The 19168-nt window shown below is 49.6% G+C and overlaps 8 protein-coding genes across 8 annotated transcripts; 4 read left to right on the forward strand and 4 right to left on the reverse strand.

The window, feature by feature from the left end:
* Positions 1-258: 258 nt before the first annotated feature.
* Positions 259-1962, reverse strand: TRVA0_003S03796 (uncharacterized protein; the record flags this gene model as incomplete). The annotated part of the gene is made up of 1 exon (XM_076682550.1): positions 259-1962. The coding sequence occupies one exon, from the start codon at positions 1960-1962 to the stop codon at positions 259-261; it is 1704 nt and encodes a 567-aa protein (XP_076543333.1).
* Positions 1963-2771: 809 nt separating this feature from the next.
* Positions 2772-3524, reverse strand: GPM1 (phosphoglycerate mutase GPM1; the record flags this gene model as incomplete). The annotated part of the gene is made up of 1 exon (XM_076682551.1): positions 2772-3524. One exon carries the CDS (start codon positions 3522-3524, stop codon positions 2772-2774), a length of 753 nt encoding a protein of 250 aa, XP_076543334.1.
* A 975-nt stretch (positions 3525-4499) lies between these two features.
* On the forward strand, positions 4500-6478 carry NSP1 (nucleoporin Nsp1p; the record flags this gene model as incomplete). The annotated part of the gene is made up of 2 exons (XM_076682552.1): positions 4500-4530; positions 4590-6478. 2 exons carry the CDS (start codon positions 4500-4502, stop codon positions 6476-6478), a joined length of 1920 nt encoding a protein of 639 aa, XP_076543335.1.
* Positions 6479-6723: 245 nt separating this feature from the next.
* On the reverse strand, positions 6724-11797 carry NUP192 (Nup192p; the record flags this gene model as incomplete). Its single annotated transcript, XM_076682553.1, has 2 exons — positions 6724-11558; positions 11608-11797. The coding sequence occupies 2 exons, from the start codon at positions 11795-11797 to the stop codon at positions 6724-6726; spliced, it is 5025 nt and encodes a 1674-aa protein (XP_076543336.1).
* Positions 11798-11980: 183 nt separating this feature from the next.
* RRD1 (peptidylprolyl isomerase RRD1) lies at positions 11981-13078 on the forward strand (the record flags this gene model as incomplete). The annotated part of the gene is made up of 1 exon (XM_076682554.1): positions 11981-13078. One exon carries the CDS (start codon positions 11981-11983, stop codon positions 13076-13078), a length of 1098 nt encoding a protein of 365 aa, XP_076543337.1.
* Positions 13079-13190: 112 nt separating this feature from the next.
* Positions 13191-14432, forward strand: XPR2 (S8 family peptidase; the record flags this gene model as incomplete). Its single annotated transcript, XM_076682555.1, has 2 exons — positions 13191-13451; positions 13512-14432. 2 exons carry the CDS (start codon positions 13191-13193, stop codon positions 14430-14432), a joined length of 1182 nt encoding a protein of 393 aa, XP_076543338.1.
* A 448-nt stretch (positions 14433-14880) lies between these two features.
* Positions 14881-16395, forward strand: TRVA0_003S03928 (uncharacterized protein; the record flags this gene model as incomplete). The annotated part of the gene is made up of 1 exon (XM_076682556.1): positions 14881-16395. The coding sequence occupies one exon, from the start codon at positions 14881-14883 to the stop codon at positions 16393-16395; it is 1515 nt and encodes a 504-aa protein (XP_076543339.1).
* A 726-nt stretch (positions 16396-17121) lies between these two features.
* Positions 17122-18546, reverse strand: MEP1 (ammonium transporter; the record flags this gene model as incomplete). The annotated part of the gene is made up of 1 exon (XM_076682557.1): positions 17122-18546. The coding sequence occupies one exon, from the start codon at positions 18544-18546 to the stop codon at positions 17122-17124; it is 1425 nt and encodes a 474-aa protein (XP_076543340.1).
* Between the last annotated feature and the right edge of the window lie 622 nt (positions 18547-19168).

Genomic DNA, 19168 nt, shown 5'->3' on the forward strand with positions numbered 1-19168 from the left:
CCTGGAGCCGAATCTGAGCCTCGTAGGCACTGGGCAAGGAGTTGACAGACCGACAGCGGGCCACCGTACGTGGATAGCACAACTCGTATGGCCATTTTACAGAGCTGAGCACAGCTAAGCAAAGAAAATTAAATGTTTAAATTAACTATTACAGTAGGTAGTGTTATATCATTAGCAAGCAAATCATTAGCAATGTCGACGGCTATGAATATAAGCCGATAAATAAATAGTAATAAATAACGATGCAAAACAAGGTGTTCAGAACGGTCGTTTGAGGATCTCCGGGACATCATGGAACTTGTGCACAGAATAGCGCCGAGGGGACGAGATTGGACGAGACTCCTCAATGGCATCGAGAAGCTCCTCTCTCGTAAAGCGTTTCTTCAACAGCGCGTCCTCTTCGCCGGAAACAGCACCGGCAAATATGAGCCCTAGCCTCCCGTGGTCATTGAGAAATGCAACCATTCCAGTATAGGCACGATGTCCACCCAGAGGAGAAATCGACTCAATTGGCTCACGGGCGCAGACAGGAAACATGAGACACTCGCACCCGGCAATCTCTGCAAAAATTCGCCCGTGGATCTCCATGCGAAACCAGTCCTTGGCCATTGTCCCTCTAACGATGCGATCAATTGACCCCCCGTGGTAATTGCTTATATCAAAATGTTTCTTGACGAGGGTAGCGTTGTTCTTGATCCACTGGCCCATGAGCGCCCGCACTTCTCCCGGATCATTGCGCCCGTAGAGCAGGTAAGAGCAGATGACGAACCCCGTACTACCGCTGGCCGGGAAGTATGCAGCTGTATGGTCAATGCTCCTCTCCCTAAGCCAGGGAATGCGATTGAGGTACCAAAAACAGTCTAGCAAGCAGAAGCTCGAAGAAATCGTGCTGGCAAAGGACCCCGAAGACTGGATGCTCGAGCTTCGCCACGCTCTGCCCAGCGAACTGCCTGGGGTCCGCGACTCGTCATCGTTATCAAGCCTCTCTGAGAGGCTCAAAGAGTCGAACGACGAGGTAATTGACATGTCCATGGGCGCTGGAGACACACAGCGGTTCTTACGCGGGATCACCAGAGGCTTGAGCTCCGGTGCTTCCGTCAAGTGCTTGATAACCTTGATTTTGACCACGGGGTCCCAGAGTACGAGAGTGAGGTCTCGCTCAAAGGAAAACGAATTCAGCGTGCCATAGGGCAAGGAGTTGGGCACGGAGCGCTCTTCGAGCCGCGGGTCCCCCTGAGGTGGCACAGCATGGAACGCATGCGGCGACACGACGCATTCCAGAAATAGGTCCACACGTTCAATCGAACTACGGACGAGGCTGTAGTCTTTCTCAGCTAAGATCTCCAGCATTCGAGGAATCGTATGCTTCAATTGATACGAAGACTGCTCGAGCGCACTCCGACTAATCTCTAAATGGCGGGATTCAAAGTACCCTGACTTGGCGAGCCTTCTCAGCGCCTTATGGCGCTTTCCCAATGCTTGATGGTTCTCAATCCCGACTTCACATTGGGCATCGGCAATTAGGTGGACCAGAACTCTGGGGATGCATAAAACTGGCTCGGTAATCTCAATGACGTCGTCCACGTTATTCAAACTTGAAATGAGGAACATGGTGATGCCGATGGCCTCGGCCCAGGACAACGCCAGACGCGTCCCCTGGACGACTAAATCGCACTCGGCAGTCGAAACGATGGCCATACCGGCCCCGTGGAACGGATGGAGGTCTCCTACCCCGTACTCTCGGGCGATCATTGCCGAGTGCTGGAGCACCCCTAGAAATAGAGTAGAGCAGATGGAGGACGTAGTTTCGGATATCCAAGCCGCGGCGAGGCTCAGGGCCGCGGCGAACATGGAGCCCTCCAGGTCAAAGTAGCGCGTAAAATCGACGGCTTGGTAGCGGTCACTGGATTTCCAGTGTCCAACTAAACGCCCTAGCCGGGCGACCGCCTCCTCCTCTATCATCTACGTTATACTCGTTGGTATGTCAACAATGCATTACTGGGGAGGAGTGTCCAGACGACCGCAGACATGCTGATATATATAAACACAGACGGACGAATATGTGGACTTCCTCAATGTGACCCGTGCATTTCCGATCGTCAGAGCAGGTACACTCTCGTACTGTAGCCCCAATGTCAGTCGCCTACGCACGGCCGTTTTTAATTTCGCCCATCAGGTGGGCTTCCTTTCTCGCCGTGCTCGGTTCCTACACTGTCACGCAAGATTATGCACATGCAATAGCTGGTGTTTATTCCCCCTTCCCCCCCCTTTTTTTCCCTCCTTACAGGTGCTGAGCCATTTAATTTTGGCCAAAAGGAGACTCTTCAATGATCCGTATAGAGGAATCTTCTGCAACTCCACAAAAACTCCAAACTCAAGGGGGAGGGACAGCCATATTCAAAAGCCGGGATCACGAAACTCGCCGATATGACCTATCATTTGAGGACTATAAAATGTAGGGCGGCTTAATTAATAGCATAGCTCGTCCTATGACGCGTACTACTACCGTGTCAGGCACGACATACATGTAGCGGTGTCCGCCTCTGATAGTCGTGATCGGCCACCCACAGCTGTCCTGCATTTGAATGAAGTGGACGCGAATTCATGCAATGAATGGTATATCATTCCATCAACACTTCAAATGAATTGAGCATTACCCAAACAAGCATTAAGTATTCTGGTCAATACCTAAAAGTCCATTTCTCTTACTTACTTCCAAACATTAAAAAAAAAATAACTGCACGTGGTTGCGATGATTAAAATTTGTGGATCTATTTCTTAGAACCCTGGGCAGCCACAGCAGCAGCACCGGCAGCGGCAGCCTCTGGATCAAGGTACTCAGCCTTCTTGACCGGCTTGAGGTTGGAATCGAGCTCGTAGACCAATGGGATACCGGTAGGAATGTTGAGCTCAGAAATGTCAGCGTCGGAAATCTTGTCCAAGTGCTTGACAAGAGCTCGGATAGAGTTACCGTGGGCAACAACCAGGACCGTCTTGCCCTCCAAAAGATCCTTAGCAACGTCAGACTCCCAGTATGGCAGCAGTCGGTCAATGACGAGCTTCAGAGACTCGGTCTTTGGCACAAACTCCTTTGGCACAAGCTTGTATCGCTCGTCATTGGCCTGCGAGTACTTGTCATTGTCGTCAATCTCTGGTGGTGGCACGTCGAAGGATCGTCGCCACGTCTTGAACTGCTTCTCGCCATACTTCTCCAAGGTCTCAGCCTTGTCCTTGCCCTGGAGAGCGCCGTAGTGTCGCTCATTGAGCCTCCAGGATCGCTTGACATCAAGGAAAAGCCGGTCCGCAGCCTCGAGGGCAATGTCGGCGGTCTGGATAGCTCGCGACAGTCGCGAGGTGTAGACAATCTCTGGCTTGAGGCCAGACTCCTTGAGGAGCTCACCGGCCCGCTTTGCCTCTCGTCGGCCCTTCTCGGTGAGCTTGACGTCAACCCAACCGGTGAACAGGTTCTTCTCGTTCCATTCGGACTCGCCGTGTCGCACAAGAATCAGCTTTGTGGTCGCCATTTTTTTCTAATTGACTATTCGTGTAAATGCGGAAGTGAGAAAGAAGAAGGAGAAATCAAAGGACAAGCTGCATTCTTTTTATACGCTTCGTTGTGTCAGGTAATATTTCGGGCGCGGCTGGTGCGTGATTCCGGAAAAATGACGTGCCCAACGACCCTTCCCCTCCGGACCATTTTCTTCCACCAAAAAGAACTCCCCAACAGTCGATGCAGCAGTCGTTATACATATGCTACAGCTTGCCATGGGCTGTGGTTTTATGAACGGTGGTAATTGATTATATACACGGTTATTTGGTATGATATTAGGCTGGGCAAATGGCAGCATTTCGGACCCCGGGGGCATGCCCTGTTTTTCCGGAATGTTGGTGTCCCTAACGCCCTTGTTTTACCACCTTGTCTTACCATCGCGACATAGCCCAGCGGAATGGTATCAAGCTATTCGCGACTGATTATATGGCCATGTTGTATGGTCGTGTTAATTGTATTACGTAGGATGCTTCCCCGTCATATCACGCCAAATGAGACGGTAAAGAGATGATGTCGTTTATTCATGGTAGGTTGCGGCATTAAATAAATGAAGGTAACTGAGTGTTTATCGAATTAATTGCGCGGGTTCCACCTAGGCAGTAAGCCATGTTAACGCTACTCGATATCCTAAATCCACTGTTCACTGAATAAGTAGTAGCCTCACATGCTCAATTCTTTGAACCCACCTAATTCAAAGTTTGATATATTTAAAAATGCCCTCCGCAAAGCGCGGCTACTGAAGCTCAATCGTTGGCCGACTCACGCAGCCCCCGCGTGGGCCAGCCGCAGTAATGTGCGGCTCAGTACTCACGTGACTTTCAAACATAATAATAGTTAACCAGTTAAGTTAATTCGCGTCGCCCGCAGGCCTCTCTGCCCAAAAACACCCAGCATCAGCCAAAATTTCATGATTTAATCGCTGATTGATTCGGTACAGAGGGCTGGTACAATGAGCGGCAACAACAGCAACCAGGGATCGAGTATGCTTTGAACAACTTTCGTGGCGAATGATTAGTACTAACTTAAGCTTTTTGTGTAGCGACACCAAAGACGTTCAGCTTTGGGGCCTCGACCACCCCAGCTGGTAACCCGACCAACTCCCTGTTTGGCAGCAACGCGGGCAATTCGAACACTGCTTCCTCCGGTGGTGCGTTCTCCTTCGGCGGAGGCTCCAGCGGCGACAAGAAACCGGCGTTTGGAGCTGGTAGTGGCACTACGGGTGGTTTCAGCTTCGGCGGGAACACAAATTCAAGCTCCGGCGGTGGGCTGTTTGGAGGCAATAAGCCAGCTGCCACTACTACAGGAGGCGGTCTGTTTGGTTCTGGCGGTGACAATAAGCCGGCGGCTACTGGTGGTCTGTTTGGATCGAACACTTCCACTGCTGCTAGTGGCGGGGGGTTGTTTGGATCAAACACTACTACTTCTACTACTTCCAGTGAAAACAAACCTACCACTGCGACCACTGGTGGCATGTTTGGATCTACCACTGCAGATAACAAGCCTTCTACTGGGTTGTTTGGATCGAATGCCTCATCTGGTGGCGGATTGTTTGGCGGCAACAAGGCTGCCACTACTACTACTACTACTACTACTACTACTACTAATACCACTGGTGCCGCTACCTCTGGTGATTCTAAACCATCTCTATTTGGTGGAGACAAGGCTGCTCCTACTACTACTGGAGGGGGACTCTTTGGAGGCTCCTCGGGTACTACTGGTGGGTTCGGTTTTGGTAAGAAGCCTGAAGATTCAACGTCGAAGCCGCTGTTTGGTGGCGCCACTACTGAAAAGAAAGACGATAAGCCTGCCTCTGGCTTCAGTTTCGGCGGGCAGACTGAAAAGAAGGACGAAAAGTCGGCTTTCTCTTTCGGTGGGGCAAAGAAGGACGACAAACCATCCGGCGGACTATTCGGCGCTACCAGCACAGAGAAGAAAGATGAGAAGCCGAAATTGAGCTTTGGTGCGGCAGCCCCTGCTACTGAAGACAAGAGGGATGAAAAAAGACCCATGTTTGGCAGTGCTACGACTGAAAAGAAGGACGAATCGAAGCCGGCTTCAGGTTTCAGCTTCGGTGGAGCCACTACTACTGAAAAGAAGGATGAATCCAAGCCTGCTTCTGGTTTCAGCTTCGGCGGAGCCACTACCACTACTACCGAAAAGAAGGATGAATCCAAGCCTGCTTCTGGCTTCAGCTTTGGTGGCGCCAAGGAAGAGTCTAAGGATACCACCAAACCAGATGCCAGCAAGCCTCAAGATTCCAAGACGGCTGCTGCTAACCTCAAAGAAATCCCTCCTTCTGCATACCTGAAGAACAAGTCCTTTGAAGACATCATTTCCAAATGGACCAGTGCATTGGCCAAGAACACTTCAGAGTTCCAGGCTCAAGCTACCGATATCGCCTCTTGGGACCGAGTGTTGGTAGAGAATGGCGACAAAATCACCCAAATCTTCAATGAGGTTGTTCTTGCCGAGCAGAGCCAGGGCAAAATAGACCAGATGCTTCAGTACATTGAGCGACAACAGGGCGATTTGGAGGGACTGTTGGAATCGTACGAGAAGCAGGCTTCTGATTTCCTCAACAGTCTCTCCGGTCCAGAAGGTCTCCAGCCAGTCGACCAAGAGCGAGAAAAGGCCTACCGACTGGCGGAGGACCTCAACGAGAAGCTCGAGGGCATGGGATCTAATCTCAGCAGTGTGATCGACGAAATTAACAAGGTTTCACACGACCTTAACCAGTCCAAGGAGGATGACGCATTGACCCAGATTGTCAAGATTCTTAACTCCCACTTGTCGAGTCTGCAGTGGATAGACGATAACACCAACCGACTGCAGGAGAAGTTGGAGCAGATTCAGAGCCAGGAGTCTCGAACGCGTGACCATTTCGAGGCAGCCTCTGCTAGTATTTATAACCGAAGACAGGCGCGATAGTTAACTTTTAACAGTGATTTCTTTTGTATCCCATTATGTGTATTTAATCTTGCTGCTATTTGTAGAATGTTGTCAGAAGTTGAACTTTTATTGATATCATTAAATCCGTTCGTCCTATGATCCATCATGACCGCCACCGGTAGTTTTTTTTTTTAACACTAGGAATGAGTTGGAAGAGAGCTTAGGCCATAAAGTAGTTTCTAAATATATTTGTGGAGTGAGAGTAGATAATCAATATATTACAATTATGGCTTCGCCGTATAGTCAGTAAGTGTCATCAAAAGTACAAGCAATTTCACCAAGTCCTGGAGTGACCGGTTAGTGCTTCCCAAAACATCCTTCTTCAGAATGGCCACCACCAGCTGGTGGTGGTGTTCTAAGAATTGTCGAACAGTAGAAATTACAGGCTGGTTCTCAGAGCCCATAGACAAGAGTATCGCAACTACTACCTGGAACACAGGAATCAGCAAATCATAGAATGTCGCCTGGCCCTTTTCCACATTCTTGGTGGTACTGTCAGGTCCACCGTAGTACCCTTCGCTCAACAAACCAACATCAGGATCAATCTTGAGGAACTGGCACGACTGCAGGACGTTGAACAGCCCGAATTGGATTATCTTATTAGCGCCAGCACGCGTCTGAGCAACCTGGAGCAAGAAATATAGCGTGGCCTTGAACACATTAATCTCATAAAACAGCTGGTCCTCGCCCTGGTTCTTTCGACTTGTGATCTCATTGTCCAAACGCTTGGTCGACTTAACTAACAGCAGGAGCAAGTTGTATCGGACCAAACCGTCAAGAACAAAGGTGGAGCTGGTCGCCGCTGATAATCTGCACAATACCTCCAACAAGATGAGAGCAGTAAGTCGAGACACCCCTTCGCCTGAGATGGCATCACTGCAAATGAGCTCGAGTAGCTTATCTCCGCATGTTCTGACTACTTGCAAGTTCTGCTTCAACTGCTTAACAGGACCAACCTCAAGACACTGTTTCAAATATTGATAGCAGATAATGTAGAGGTCAGATCTCAGTTCCGGAGTCGTTAGGGGAGTCTGAATCGCGCTCAAAGCAGCCTTAAACAGAGCATGCGTCCTATCATAATTTGCGTTCCCCGTAGTACGAACCAGCTGCTTGCTTGAAGAAACTGATGACTGAGCAATCAGCTTGACATCAGTCTGATAGCTTCTAAACAGCGAGACTGCCAGATATGCCAGCTGTTCAGAGAACATAACATCGCGCGAAGCGTAGTCGACAAGCTTTGGAATAATCGCTTGGAATGCCTCCAATACAAAAGTGGATCGATCGCCAGCCGAGAGCTTGGCATCGTTTACCACTACGAGAACAAGCTTAGCCCATGCCTTCAAACAATTCAGCTGAGAGTTTCGAATCCGCCTGGCCGCCCTGATCTTGACGTAGGAATCTAGTGCGTCCCGGCATGCATTCACATAGTCGGCATCATTGAGTGATGAAATTTTCTTCTGCGCGACAAACTCGAATCCTTTGATTTTAAGCAAATAAGCGAGCTCATTGACAGCCGCCTCATCACCATCGCCGTCCATTCGGCTTCCGCTGCTTGAACTCGTCTCGATTTGGTAAAATCTCTCCGTAACCTGCGAGCCAAACACATTGATTGCGCCAATGTTTGCCTTAACTCCATCTGTGCTCTGAAACTCCAACACATCCAAAAATGAAAGTATTCGAGCAGATTTTGTACCAAACGTACCAGTGGAATATTGCTGCTTCTCAAGACTGACCAACGACTCAAGATATCGATTGACCAAAGAAAGGGTGCCATTTCCTGCGCTGACATGAAGCTCCGTTGAGAGGTATTCCAAGAGTGCAGTTCTATGATTGAAGAAGGAAATCATGGCCTTGGAACTCTCGCTAGCCAGGAAAGTGGCAGAATCTGAGAACAACCGGTCCTCCCAGAGGGCTTGGGCGTCAACGGTGGGCTCCTGACCCAGACGGCCCAAGAAGTAGTTATTCTCCCTGAGGTAATCCAGAACCAGCTGACAGGAGTTCTGGTTCTCAATCAACAACAAAACTATCTCGCTGCAAGCGCTGGCAAGCTGTGTCTGAGCGATTCCAATGTTGTATCGATCCGTTGCATCCACCGCAAATCGAAGGAGATGGAGAACGCTATCAAATGCTGAAACCGAAGAGAGAATCCCGCCTCGCTCGTCATCGAACTCGAGAGATCCATCGCCGCTGATTTTGAAGCCCAGAATGAAATGCGCAATTGACGGTTCCTTTTGGCCATTCTTAAGGTTAGCAATCAGGAAATGCAGAAGCTTTAGTTTAATGTGGATTCCATCAAGCCCCAGTTCCACCGACCGTGGTGTTTCCTCGTATTGCGTGTAATCTCTATTCAGCTGGTCAACGACACCTTCCTTGATTCTGATTGACTCATCGACTGTCTCAAGCGCCGATAGCAATCGATTTCTGCGGATTCTCGAGTCGTGACTAGACCCACTGGGAGCCATGAACTGAGGAGAAACAGATACTCTCTCCAGGAGCTGCAGGGAATCATATGCCAGCTCAATATTCTCAGACCGGATATAAAGCGCTAACTGGGTGACCATTGGCAAGTTGAAAAGCAGAGCATCTTCAAACGATCTCAATCCATGTGTGCTGTAGACGAACGAGCCACCGTCGGCACTGTGCTTCAACTCCTTGATGACAATGTCAATGAACGCACTTTGCAGGTCGAGAATGAGGTTAATCACCTTCAAACTTTGCACGATCACCTGGACAGCCGGGTCTGAGGGGCTCTTGTCGCTGATTTCATCTATGCCAGTAGAAACAATGCCAATGAGAATGTTGTAAATCTTTTCACTGAACAGATACGACATTGTAGGCGCACAAGGATGAACCTTCAAATAAGAAATAAATGACGGAGAGTCCACCAGAACGTCTGGGTTAACGCCCACAGTCGACGCTAGACGGGCCAGCTCTGGGTCGAACAGCTCTAGTGCATGCTCCATGAATTTGAGGCACGGTATCTGAAGAGCCAGCCGGTCATTCTGCGAAAATTCGCTAGCGGCCGAGGAGTAGAACACTTCCTTAATGAGATAGTCGACATAGGGCCACACACCAGGGACACGGTATTTGTTGCCCAGGTCATCAGGATAAGGGAGAGAGCTCTGGCCAGAATCGTTCTTGCACGGACGAAGCAGGGCTTCGACTAGTCTGATGAAGCCAAAAGTGTCACTCAGCGACTTCATGAGGTGATACAGTCGATCCTTAGCAGGCATAGTGGGCAGCATAACTGTACCATCGGAGCCATAAATGGTAGAGTTGAACGCCCAGCTATCCAGTGCTTCCCACAGAGTCAAGAGCTGAGTCCTGCTCTCGCTCTGTGCGAAGCTGGTGATAACATTGAGGATGGGGCCGGCCAGAGAAGTATGGAACTGAAGCAGCTGGAATAGCGTGGCAACCCAATTGCGTGAGTCCTTGAAGAATGCCTCTCGAGCTGAGGGATCGCTTCGAATGACCTCAGCAAGCAGCCGGAAGTATGAGTGTAGGATGAGGATTGTGTCGTCGTCGAGTTCGCCCAGCTCCTGCACCGGGATCATGACTCTTGCGTTGCCCATCATCGGCGGCTGGGGGTTGACGTTCGGCTTGAGGTGGTTGATATAGAAAACTATGGCCTCATGGATATAGTCCCAGGTGATTTGCAGCGGCCGCTTTGCTCTAACCAGCGCTTTGGAAGGGGACCCGTCCTTGAGGAACTTAAACACAGCGTCGGCACATTCTCGGCCAAAGCTTAGGGAAGCAAGCATGTCACAGAATGCTGCAGACGCGAACGCGACCTGGCTCTGCGAAGCCCATACGATGAAGCCATGCAGATTGCCCTCAGTGTCGTTCCAGAATGGAATCGAGGCATTAGGACGACCCACATAGAGATAGGACACGAGGATGAAGAACCGTTCGAGATCCACACCGGGCACGTCATCTACTGGTTCTTCGGCCTCCTGGAGCGCCAGGTACGAGTCCTCCTCACTTAACCGCATTTCTTTAAGAATATCCGCCAGATTCGTAACAAATGACTCAACAAACAACTCAAGTTCGGACACAAGAATTGTTAGCAAATCATCGAGGAGGATACCCACTTCTTTAAGCTGCGGTACTCTCGACTGGAGCACGTTTCTGAAGTCATTTGGTTGAGTCGGCTGTTGTTGGACGTAGGCTGAGGTATCCGCAGCAAGGCACATGAGCATCTCAAGAGCTCCATCGTCAATCGCCTTCTTAATTGGGCTGATAACGTCCTGTTCTACATCAATTGACGCGCTTTTCGCCGAGTCATGAAGACATAAAGCTGTAAAAGAAGACAGAAAGATGAGCTCAATGGCTCCGCGCATATACGGCAGCTTCCAATTGTCTCGGCCAGTCTTTAGCTGTTTGAATATTTTGTATGCATCGGGGAATAGTACTGGGTGGCTAGTCTGCTTAAGCGCTACGTCCATGTGGGACGAATAGAGCAGCACAGCCGGCAGGTAGTGAATAAATAAGGTATCGTAAACTGACTGCTTCTGCAGTCTCTCCAGCACTTTGCTGAACCCAGAAGATCCTACCAGCCCATTTTCTACGAGGGCGCCGAGGATCTGGCCCAGCTTATCGTGCTCCTGAGTCAAGAAGTCGCGGCGAAGCCTCAGCAGCTTGACGAACTCAATGTTCTGGGTCTGGCCGAGAATCTGGCCCCGCTTCTCCTTCTCCTCCAACTCAACAAACATGTTCTCTATCGAATCCATAGCCTGGACGGTCTTGGTGAACAGATCGCTGCCAGTAGCCAGCTTAGACACAAATTTCTGGAGCTGCTGCGTCAGCGGGTTGGTCCTTCTAGTCGGTTCAACCAGCAAGTACAGGATGATGTTGAGGATAAACTGTCTTCGCTGATAAAACATGAGTACGCCACGGCCCACGTAGTTCATCAGGACCATAGTCTCGTCATCTGACGAAGCAAGGAGCAATTCCGCAGCAATTAGCTCGTCGATATCCAGCTCATCAGCCAGAGTAGAGGCATTGGTTACCAGCGTCTCATTGCTCGAGTACTCCTCATCTAATAGTTTAAATGTTTTGCCTATTTTACAGTCAGCTTTTCCAATATACAATGAGAACGATTGACATACGCTTCTGGAGCTCCTGCCGGCTTGCATCTGATTTCTTCGCGGTCTGTAGGTAGTTCTTCAAGTCGTCAAAGATGACGTTGAAGTAGTGTATCAGCCCCGGAATTGAGGCCTGGTAGGTGGACTCCTCGGAAGAGGAGATCGATTGAACGACTTCCTGGAAGTCTAGGAATGGCTGCGTCGTCCAATGCATTCCTATACTCTATCGAGGTACTTCGTTGCCAAAGTTTTTCAAAATGTTGTTTTGGGAGGTTTTGATCTGCGCGACGCGACCCTATCGCAACATCACCACATATCACCTCCATCGCAGGGTAAGACCTCATCACATCAAAGCCGCAAGACAAGACCCCGTCACATCAAAACCGCAGCTAGAAAAATGGAGGAATTGCGGGGTGAAATTAGGAAAGGAGGGTTTAGCGCCCCGGAGAAGGTTATCAATGACTCGAGCGATATGCCGAACTTCCACAGGTCGCTGACATATTCGCGCATCCAAGAATTAGTCAAGCAAGTTTCATTACTTGTGTCGTGCAAGAAGATCCCCAAAAAGGCCGAGGACCCTAATGTTGAGGGGCTTGTTCGAGTGTTGAGAGGACTGGTTGATCTAGTTGACGACACTCCTCCGGAAAAGGGCCCGCGACGGTTCGGGAACATTGCGTTCCGGACGTGGCATTCAAAACTTGAAGCAGCGGGGGTGGGGCTGATCAAAGAGTCAATCTCGGTAGAGGGGTCCATTACGGATGAATCTGTGTTTGTCGAATTGATTCCGTATTTTATGTTTGCATTTGGTTCGAGTAAGAGGCTCGATTTTGGCACGGGCCATGAGCTGAGCTTCCTGGCATTTGTGGGCGGGCTGCTCTACTCAGAGGTCCTTCCCAGTACTGTGTCTGGTGAGGACGTTCTATTTATTTTTTACAATTACTTCAAAGTCGTGTGCAAACTGGTTATGACCTATAACCTCGAGCCAGCAGGGAGCCACGGTGTCTGGGGGCTGGACGACCACTTCCACCTGCCTTATATCCTTGGATCCGCTCAGTTGGCCGACATCACGCAGCCAGACACTCCAACACCGCGGACGCCTCCTAAAATGGTACTGAGAAAGCAGTACATGGAGGATTTGAGTGGGGAGAACCTGTACTTTGCGGCCATTAATTTTATTAACCAAATGAAGCGAGGGCCCTTCCACGAGCACTCGCCGATATTATACGATGTTACGGCCGTACCTACTTGGCACAAGATCCATCGAGGAATGGTCAAGATGTACGTTGCAGAGGTTTTGGGCAAGTTCCCGGTTGTCCAACATTTTGTCTTTGGCAATGTATTCTATCCGTGGAAGGACCAGGAAAACAATGCTTTGCCTAGGTCGTCGCCACGGGAGGAGGATTCGGGCCCTGCTGGTTACTTGCAAATGCCAAGGCCTACCACAATCCCTACTACTATCCCCGCTAATGTTCCGCGAACGTTTATTCATCGATAACTTTCGATATCGTTTACGATAAGGTTTTGATGGCACTGGCCTCAAAAACAAACAGCTATCCCCAAGATTTTTTTTTTATTATTTATTTAGATCATTCGGATCATTAAGCGACATGTTGATGGTATTGTTAGTGACACTGTTGTTACGGCTGTCTTTGGCCGATCCGTTGGATGGCCTCGGTTTCAGAAGCCCGCTGAGTGGCCTTGACAATTACATTATCCAAATTGCTCCAGATATAACCATCGGCCACTTTCTTTCTGTATATCCATCTCTCGCATATTCGGTTCGGGGCCAAGTCAACATCGGCAGCTTCCAAGCTATTTATGGCCAGTTTGAGCGCCGACTTGCTCGATACCTCGCCTACAGCACATTAGTACGTCAAGCCCCTTTTATATATCAATTGCGGCCCCCCCCCCCCCTAACACGGTAGTAGGTAGTCGACATTACAAGGGACATAGACGTGAATATCTTTGACGTACAATTCCCAGCCCCTCGACACTTGGCTCGACTGTCGCAACCGCATTCCCTGGGCCAGCCGCCGTTTGACTATGTCTACGACCATTCCGCGGGCGAAGGAGTAGATGTGTATATTTTTGACACTGGCATCGGAGAGGACATGGAGGAGTTTGGCGACCGCGTAATGGACGGCCGAGATTTTACTGGTGAGGGCCACGGCGACCACAATGGCCATGGCACCTGTGTTGCGGGCGTTATAGGATCAAAGTCGTTCGGCGTTGCCAAGCTAGCAAATCTTGTTGAAGTCAAGGTGGTCTCCAGTGACGGCAAGGGGAAACTATCATGGGTTCTGTCGGGCATTGACTGGACTATCCGCAGCCAGTCGCGCACGGGACGCCCCAGTGTGATCAACATGTCTCTGGGCACGCCAAAAAATACCATGTTCAACAAGGCTGTTCAGCAGGCTGTGGAAATGGACGTGCCTGTTATTGCTGCTGCGGGCAATTCTGACACTTCTGCTTGTCGCATCTCTCCTGCCAGTGCTGATACTGCGCTTACCATTGGCGCATTCGATGATCGGACCGACACAGTTGCTTCGTTCTCCAACTGGGGCCAGTGCGTCGATGCTTTTGCTCCGGGAGTCAATGTAATGAGCGTTAGACTCCGCGAGGAGCATGAGTCTCAGCCATGGGTGCTTTACTCGGGAACCTCTGTTGCAGCCCCCGTTGGTGCGGGACTTGTGGCGTACTACATGGGTATGGGTGACACGGGCTCTAAGTCTATCCAGAGAGTCAAAGACCTGCGAGTCCAGGGCCAATTGAGCCGAACAACATTGGTATTTAAGCCCTTGACTGAAAATTACATCCTATATAATGAAGCGGGAGAGCCTTTGTGGTAATTATATGTTTGCACGTACTTTGCGTATTTTATAAAATCCCTACGGCATGCCGATTGCGATTCGGCTTCGAATTGATTTCTGTAGTATACAGCATAACCTACATAATGGAAGGGTATCCAAGTAATTGATCATTTGATTCAAGTGGTTCGAATACAGTAATACTGTACAAAGAAACATAGCTAAGCATAGTAACTATAAATAAGATTCATTTAATTACTGTTACCTTTTGGCAATAGCTTATACTACCGTATTTACTTCAATACACTTGTAAGGTAGTTCCGGTACTGTACCAGTAGATTCAATTTTGAGGTCTTCGGGTATATGACGTGCGGCGGTGTTGAAGCGGCGCGCGATAGACACCCATCATATTCACTTCATCTACCCCCCACGACTAGGCATACTCATACACCATAGACGAAACTAGACGAAGAATATCGATAATAACAAAATGTCAGACGACGACGACTTCATGATGTCCGCCGATGAGGAGGACTTTGACTTTGACTACGACGAAGACGAGGAATTGGAAGACGAGAACAGCAATGCCAACCTCGAGAACAAGTACTACAACGCCAAGGGGACCAAGGAAGAAGACCCGAAAGCAGCTCTAAACGCGTTCCAGGAGATTGTCGACACAGAAATGGAAAGCGACGACAAGACGGAGTACGGGTTCAAGTCGGTCAAGCAGTCGATCAAGCTGCTGTTCATGCTCAATCGCAAGGAGGACCTGCTCGACTACTTCAAGATTATGCTTGGGTACATGCCCAAGATGAGCAAGAATTACGCCGAGAAGAGCATGAACAACATAATTGACTACATAACGTGCTCAGACCTCGAGTTTATGCAGAAGGTGTACTCGCAGAGTCTTGATGCATTGGCGCTCGAGAAGAACGACCGGGTGTGGATCAAGACGGCATTGAAGCTGGCGCGGTTGTATATTGACAATGAGGCTGTAGAGAAAGCTCAGAGCGCGCTCAACGAGCTGCATAAGAGACTCGATGCGGCAGATGTGGCTATGGATAATACTAAGAGCACGCATCTACTGGAGCTGTATTCGCTGGAGATTGTGCTTGCGACCCTGACCAACAATGCAAAGAAGCTCAAGCAGTACTACGACCGGACGCTCCAGGTCAATACTGCTATACCGCACCCGCGAATCCTGGGGATTATTCGAGAGTGCGGAGGCAAGATGTATATGAGAGAGCGGCGGTGGGACATGGCCCGGGACGAGTTCTTTGAAAGCTTCAAGAACTTTGACGAGGCGGGCTCGCTACAGCGGATTGAGGTACTACGGTACTATGTATTGGCTTCTATGCTGTCGGAGAGCAAGATCAGCCCGTTTGCGTCGCAGGAGACCAAGCCGTATGTCAATGACCCCAGCATTGTGGGCCTGGTGCGGCTGGTGGAGGCGTTCCAGAACTCGGACATTGAGGAGTTCAACAACACGATGCGGGTCCACGGGGCTGAAATCCTGAGTGACAAGTTTATGAAGGAGTTTATTAGTGATGTGCTAACGACGCTGAGGGTTCTGGGTATTGCCGAGATGGTCAAACCGTATAACAAAGTGTCTTTTGCGCATTTGGCGAGCCTGTTGACAATTGAGCCTAGTGAGGTCCAGGAATTGCTTGTTGAGATGATTCTTGATGATAAATTGCCCGGAGGCAGGCTTAACATGGTCAACCAGTGCCTCGAGTTCAGCCAGGCGTATGTTAAGGCGGAGCCATCGTCAGCTGCACGATCCAATGACAAGGACCTCCCCGAGCGGTATTATGCAGTTCAGGCGGACGAAAAAGAACAGCGCGAGCAGAGTTCTATTATCAACTCGACCTCGGAAGAGATTTCAGTCAAGAACCAGCGCAACGAGACGACGGCTACGCGGTCGGCGGCTTTATCTTCTCTATTAGAGTCAGCCTGCAATTTCCAGAATGCCGTCCTTGGTTCTGGCGGGCGTCTAGTTCTGTGATATTTTTTTCTTTGCGGTCCCTTTCACATGCTATATGGCTGCTATAATGTCTTTTATTAATGAGTCCTACGATATAATTGGTCTTGAACGGTGTATATTCTACCTGATACGAGAGTGGTACGTAATTGAAGATCATAATGAACCAGTATACGTACGTATGGGGGTTGATGGACAGTTGCGAATTGCTTCTGTCGATCGGAGAGATAACGTCCAACCAGAATGCTTCCGAAAATCCAGATGCATTCTGATAATCCAACAGGGGGTAAAACGGAACCATATGTAGGGACTGCATTCATCCCACATGAATGACTATAATTGGTACAATGAAGAAATTCCCTCCGAAGGTACAGTTCAACTATCGGTATTACACCTCGGGTTACAGTGAAGATATACATTATTACTTACTACTGTCGGTATTACAATGTACCGTAGTACATTTTGTGATCGTAAAACACTGCAAATCAGTCTTACATTTGTAGTTGGTGTCTGTATTTGCTGCGCGGATCATCTCTGCTATCGGTCCAATGAGATCGGACTATCAAAATTTCTACCATAGGCCATTGACAAGTGAGATATATCGTAGAAATTGATAGAGTAATAAAAAAAATAAATTGACGTTTATCGTAGAAATTGATGTAATGAAGAAATGAATTGTCGAATAAATAATGTCATTAAAGCGTAAAAACAGATTAGTACGAATAAAACAGAATAGTAAACAAGAGCTTTTTAGACTTCCGCCGCAACAGGTGGCTTCTCGTGGATAACATCACTCTGCTCGCTCTGATCGTGGCTCTCCGAGGTCGAAGTGATCTCCTGGTTGTTAACAGTAGTCCCCTCAACAGCAGGAGCGCTCCACGACAGGTAGTCTCGTCGCACCTCGACGTAGTCGTAGGCAAACTCGCCAATCTGGTCCTCGTCAATGCCCCGAAGCTCACCCTCCTCGGAGGTTCGCAGGTGGCACCCAGGGATCCAGTTGAGCGCGTAGCAAATGAGCAGAGTCATGACAAACGAGTAGCCAATGCAGGCACAGAGGTAGGCCAGCTGCTTGTACATCTGCTTCCAGTTGTGCTCGATCCAGCCGCCGGCATGGACGGTGACGCCGTCGAGACCAAGCACCCAGTCGGCAGCGAAAATGGCGTTGAAAATGAGGCCAATGATACCTGCGACACCGTGCTCAGCTAGTATATCCATAGAGTCGTCAATGTGCAGCAAGAACTTTAGCTGGGTGGCAAAGTTGCACAGGACACCAGCCACAACGCCCAGCACTACTGAGGCCCACAGTGGGATGACTCCGGCGCATGGAGTAGCAGCAACGAGACCAGAAATGATGCCGGAGCACACCGCGACTGTCGACCACTTTCGCTCAAGCCGGAAATCCAAAAGACACCAGCTCATGGCGCCGAAAGCGGCACACAGGTTGGAATTTACTACAGCGTAGACGGATCGAAGGTTGGCGGACCCAGCGGAACCACCGTTGAAGCCCAGCCATCCGAACCACAGCAGAATGGTGCCCAGGGTGACGAGACTAACATTATGCGGTCGGTAGTTGATCATGAGGTTCTCTCGTCGTCGGCCGAGGGCCATAGCGTAGGCGAGGCCGCCGACACCGGAGCCAATCTCGACGGGACCGCCTCCGGCAAAGTCGAGGACGCCCCACTTGTTGCCCCAGCCGTTGGCACCCCAAGCCCAGCATGCAATTGGGCAGTACACGAGGGTCTGCCAGATGAATGCAAAAACCATGGCCGGGAAAAGCCGGCCTCGCTCGGCGGCAGCTCCGACGACAATGGCGACCGTCACGGCGGCGAACATGCCCTGGTAACTGGCAAATAGCAGCTCGGGGACGACTCCATCACCACCCAGAACGTTCTTCATGCCAAAGCTGTCGAGATTTCCAATGAACCCGTTGGTAGCGGTTGAGGAGAAGGCCAGCGAGTAGCCCCAGAAGTACCATTGGAAGAGCGATACGCAGCCCGCCATAAGACAGACCCAGATCATAGAAAGGGCCGACTTACGCCGTGCCAGTCCCGAGTAGAGGAACCCGAGGCCGGGGACCATGATGAGGACCATGCAAGTGGACACGATGATGTATCCTACGGCTCCTTGGTCGTATGTTTGAGTGAAGAGCGCCGAGGTAGCGTTGTCCCGCTTCATCAGCGATATGTCGTTGTAAGTCATCTTGATCTATCGGAGTATGATCGATGATGATTAATGGTCGAGTATAATTAGTCGATTATTAATGGTCGATAATGAATAGTCGATATTATGAATTATTATTATTATGAGTCGGAGTTAGGGGGTTTAACGATGTTCGTGAGTCACAAGATATTAGTCGAAGCAGTTTAATGATTGTAGTTGGTGACCCGTCTGGCGATTAATGGCCCCTTAATTGCCGAGTAGAAAAAAAAAACGACGGAGCCAGTTCTTATATATGTTTTACCCGTTTGCTCATTCGCCCTGAGTCTTCGGGTGAAATTTTCTCTCGCGTCTTATCAAACTGCATTAGACACGTACTCGGAAGACTGGCAGGGGGGAGACTTATCTCGCATCAGACATATCTCACATGGAAAAACCGTTCAATGATTCACCTCGCTTATGATCTTCCGTATCTCTCATCTCTCGCCCGTAAGACCGTAGCCTCTTTATTTAACAACTTGCAAAAAAAACACCTCCATCTACTCGATGGAAACTTTGAGTTTTGCTTCGCGTTGGTAGGGTTTTTGCCCACATCGCAAGATCTCTCAGCCGTCGTTCCCGAAAGCAGATAACAAATATC

This window comes from Trichomonascus vanleenenianus (genome assembly GCF_965637985.1).
Source record: "Trichomonascus vanleenenianus strain CLIB 3782 genome assembly, contig: TRVA0_003S, whole genome shotgun sequence".
NCBI lineage: Eukaryota > Fungi > Ascomycota > Dipodascomycetes > Dipodascales > Trichomonascaceae > Blastobotrys > Blastobotrys vanleenenianus.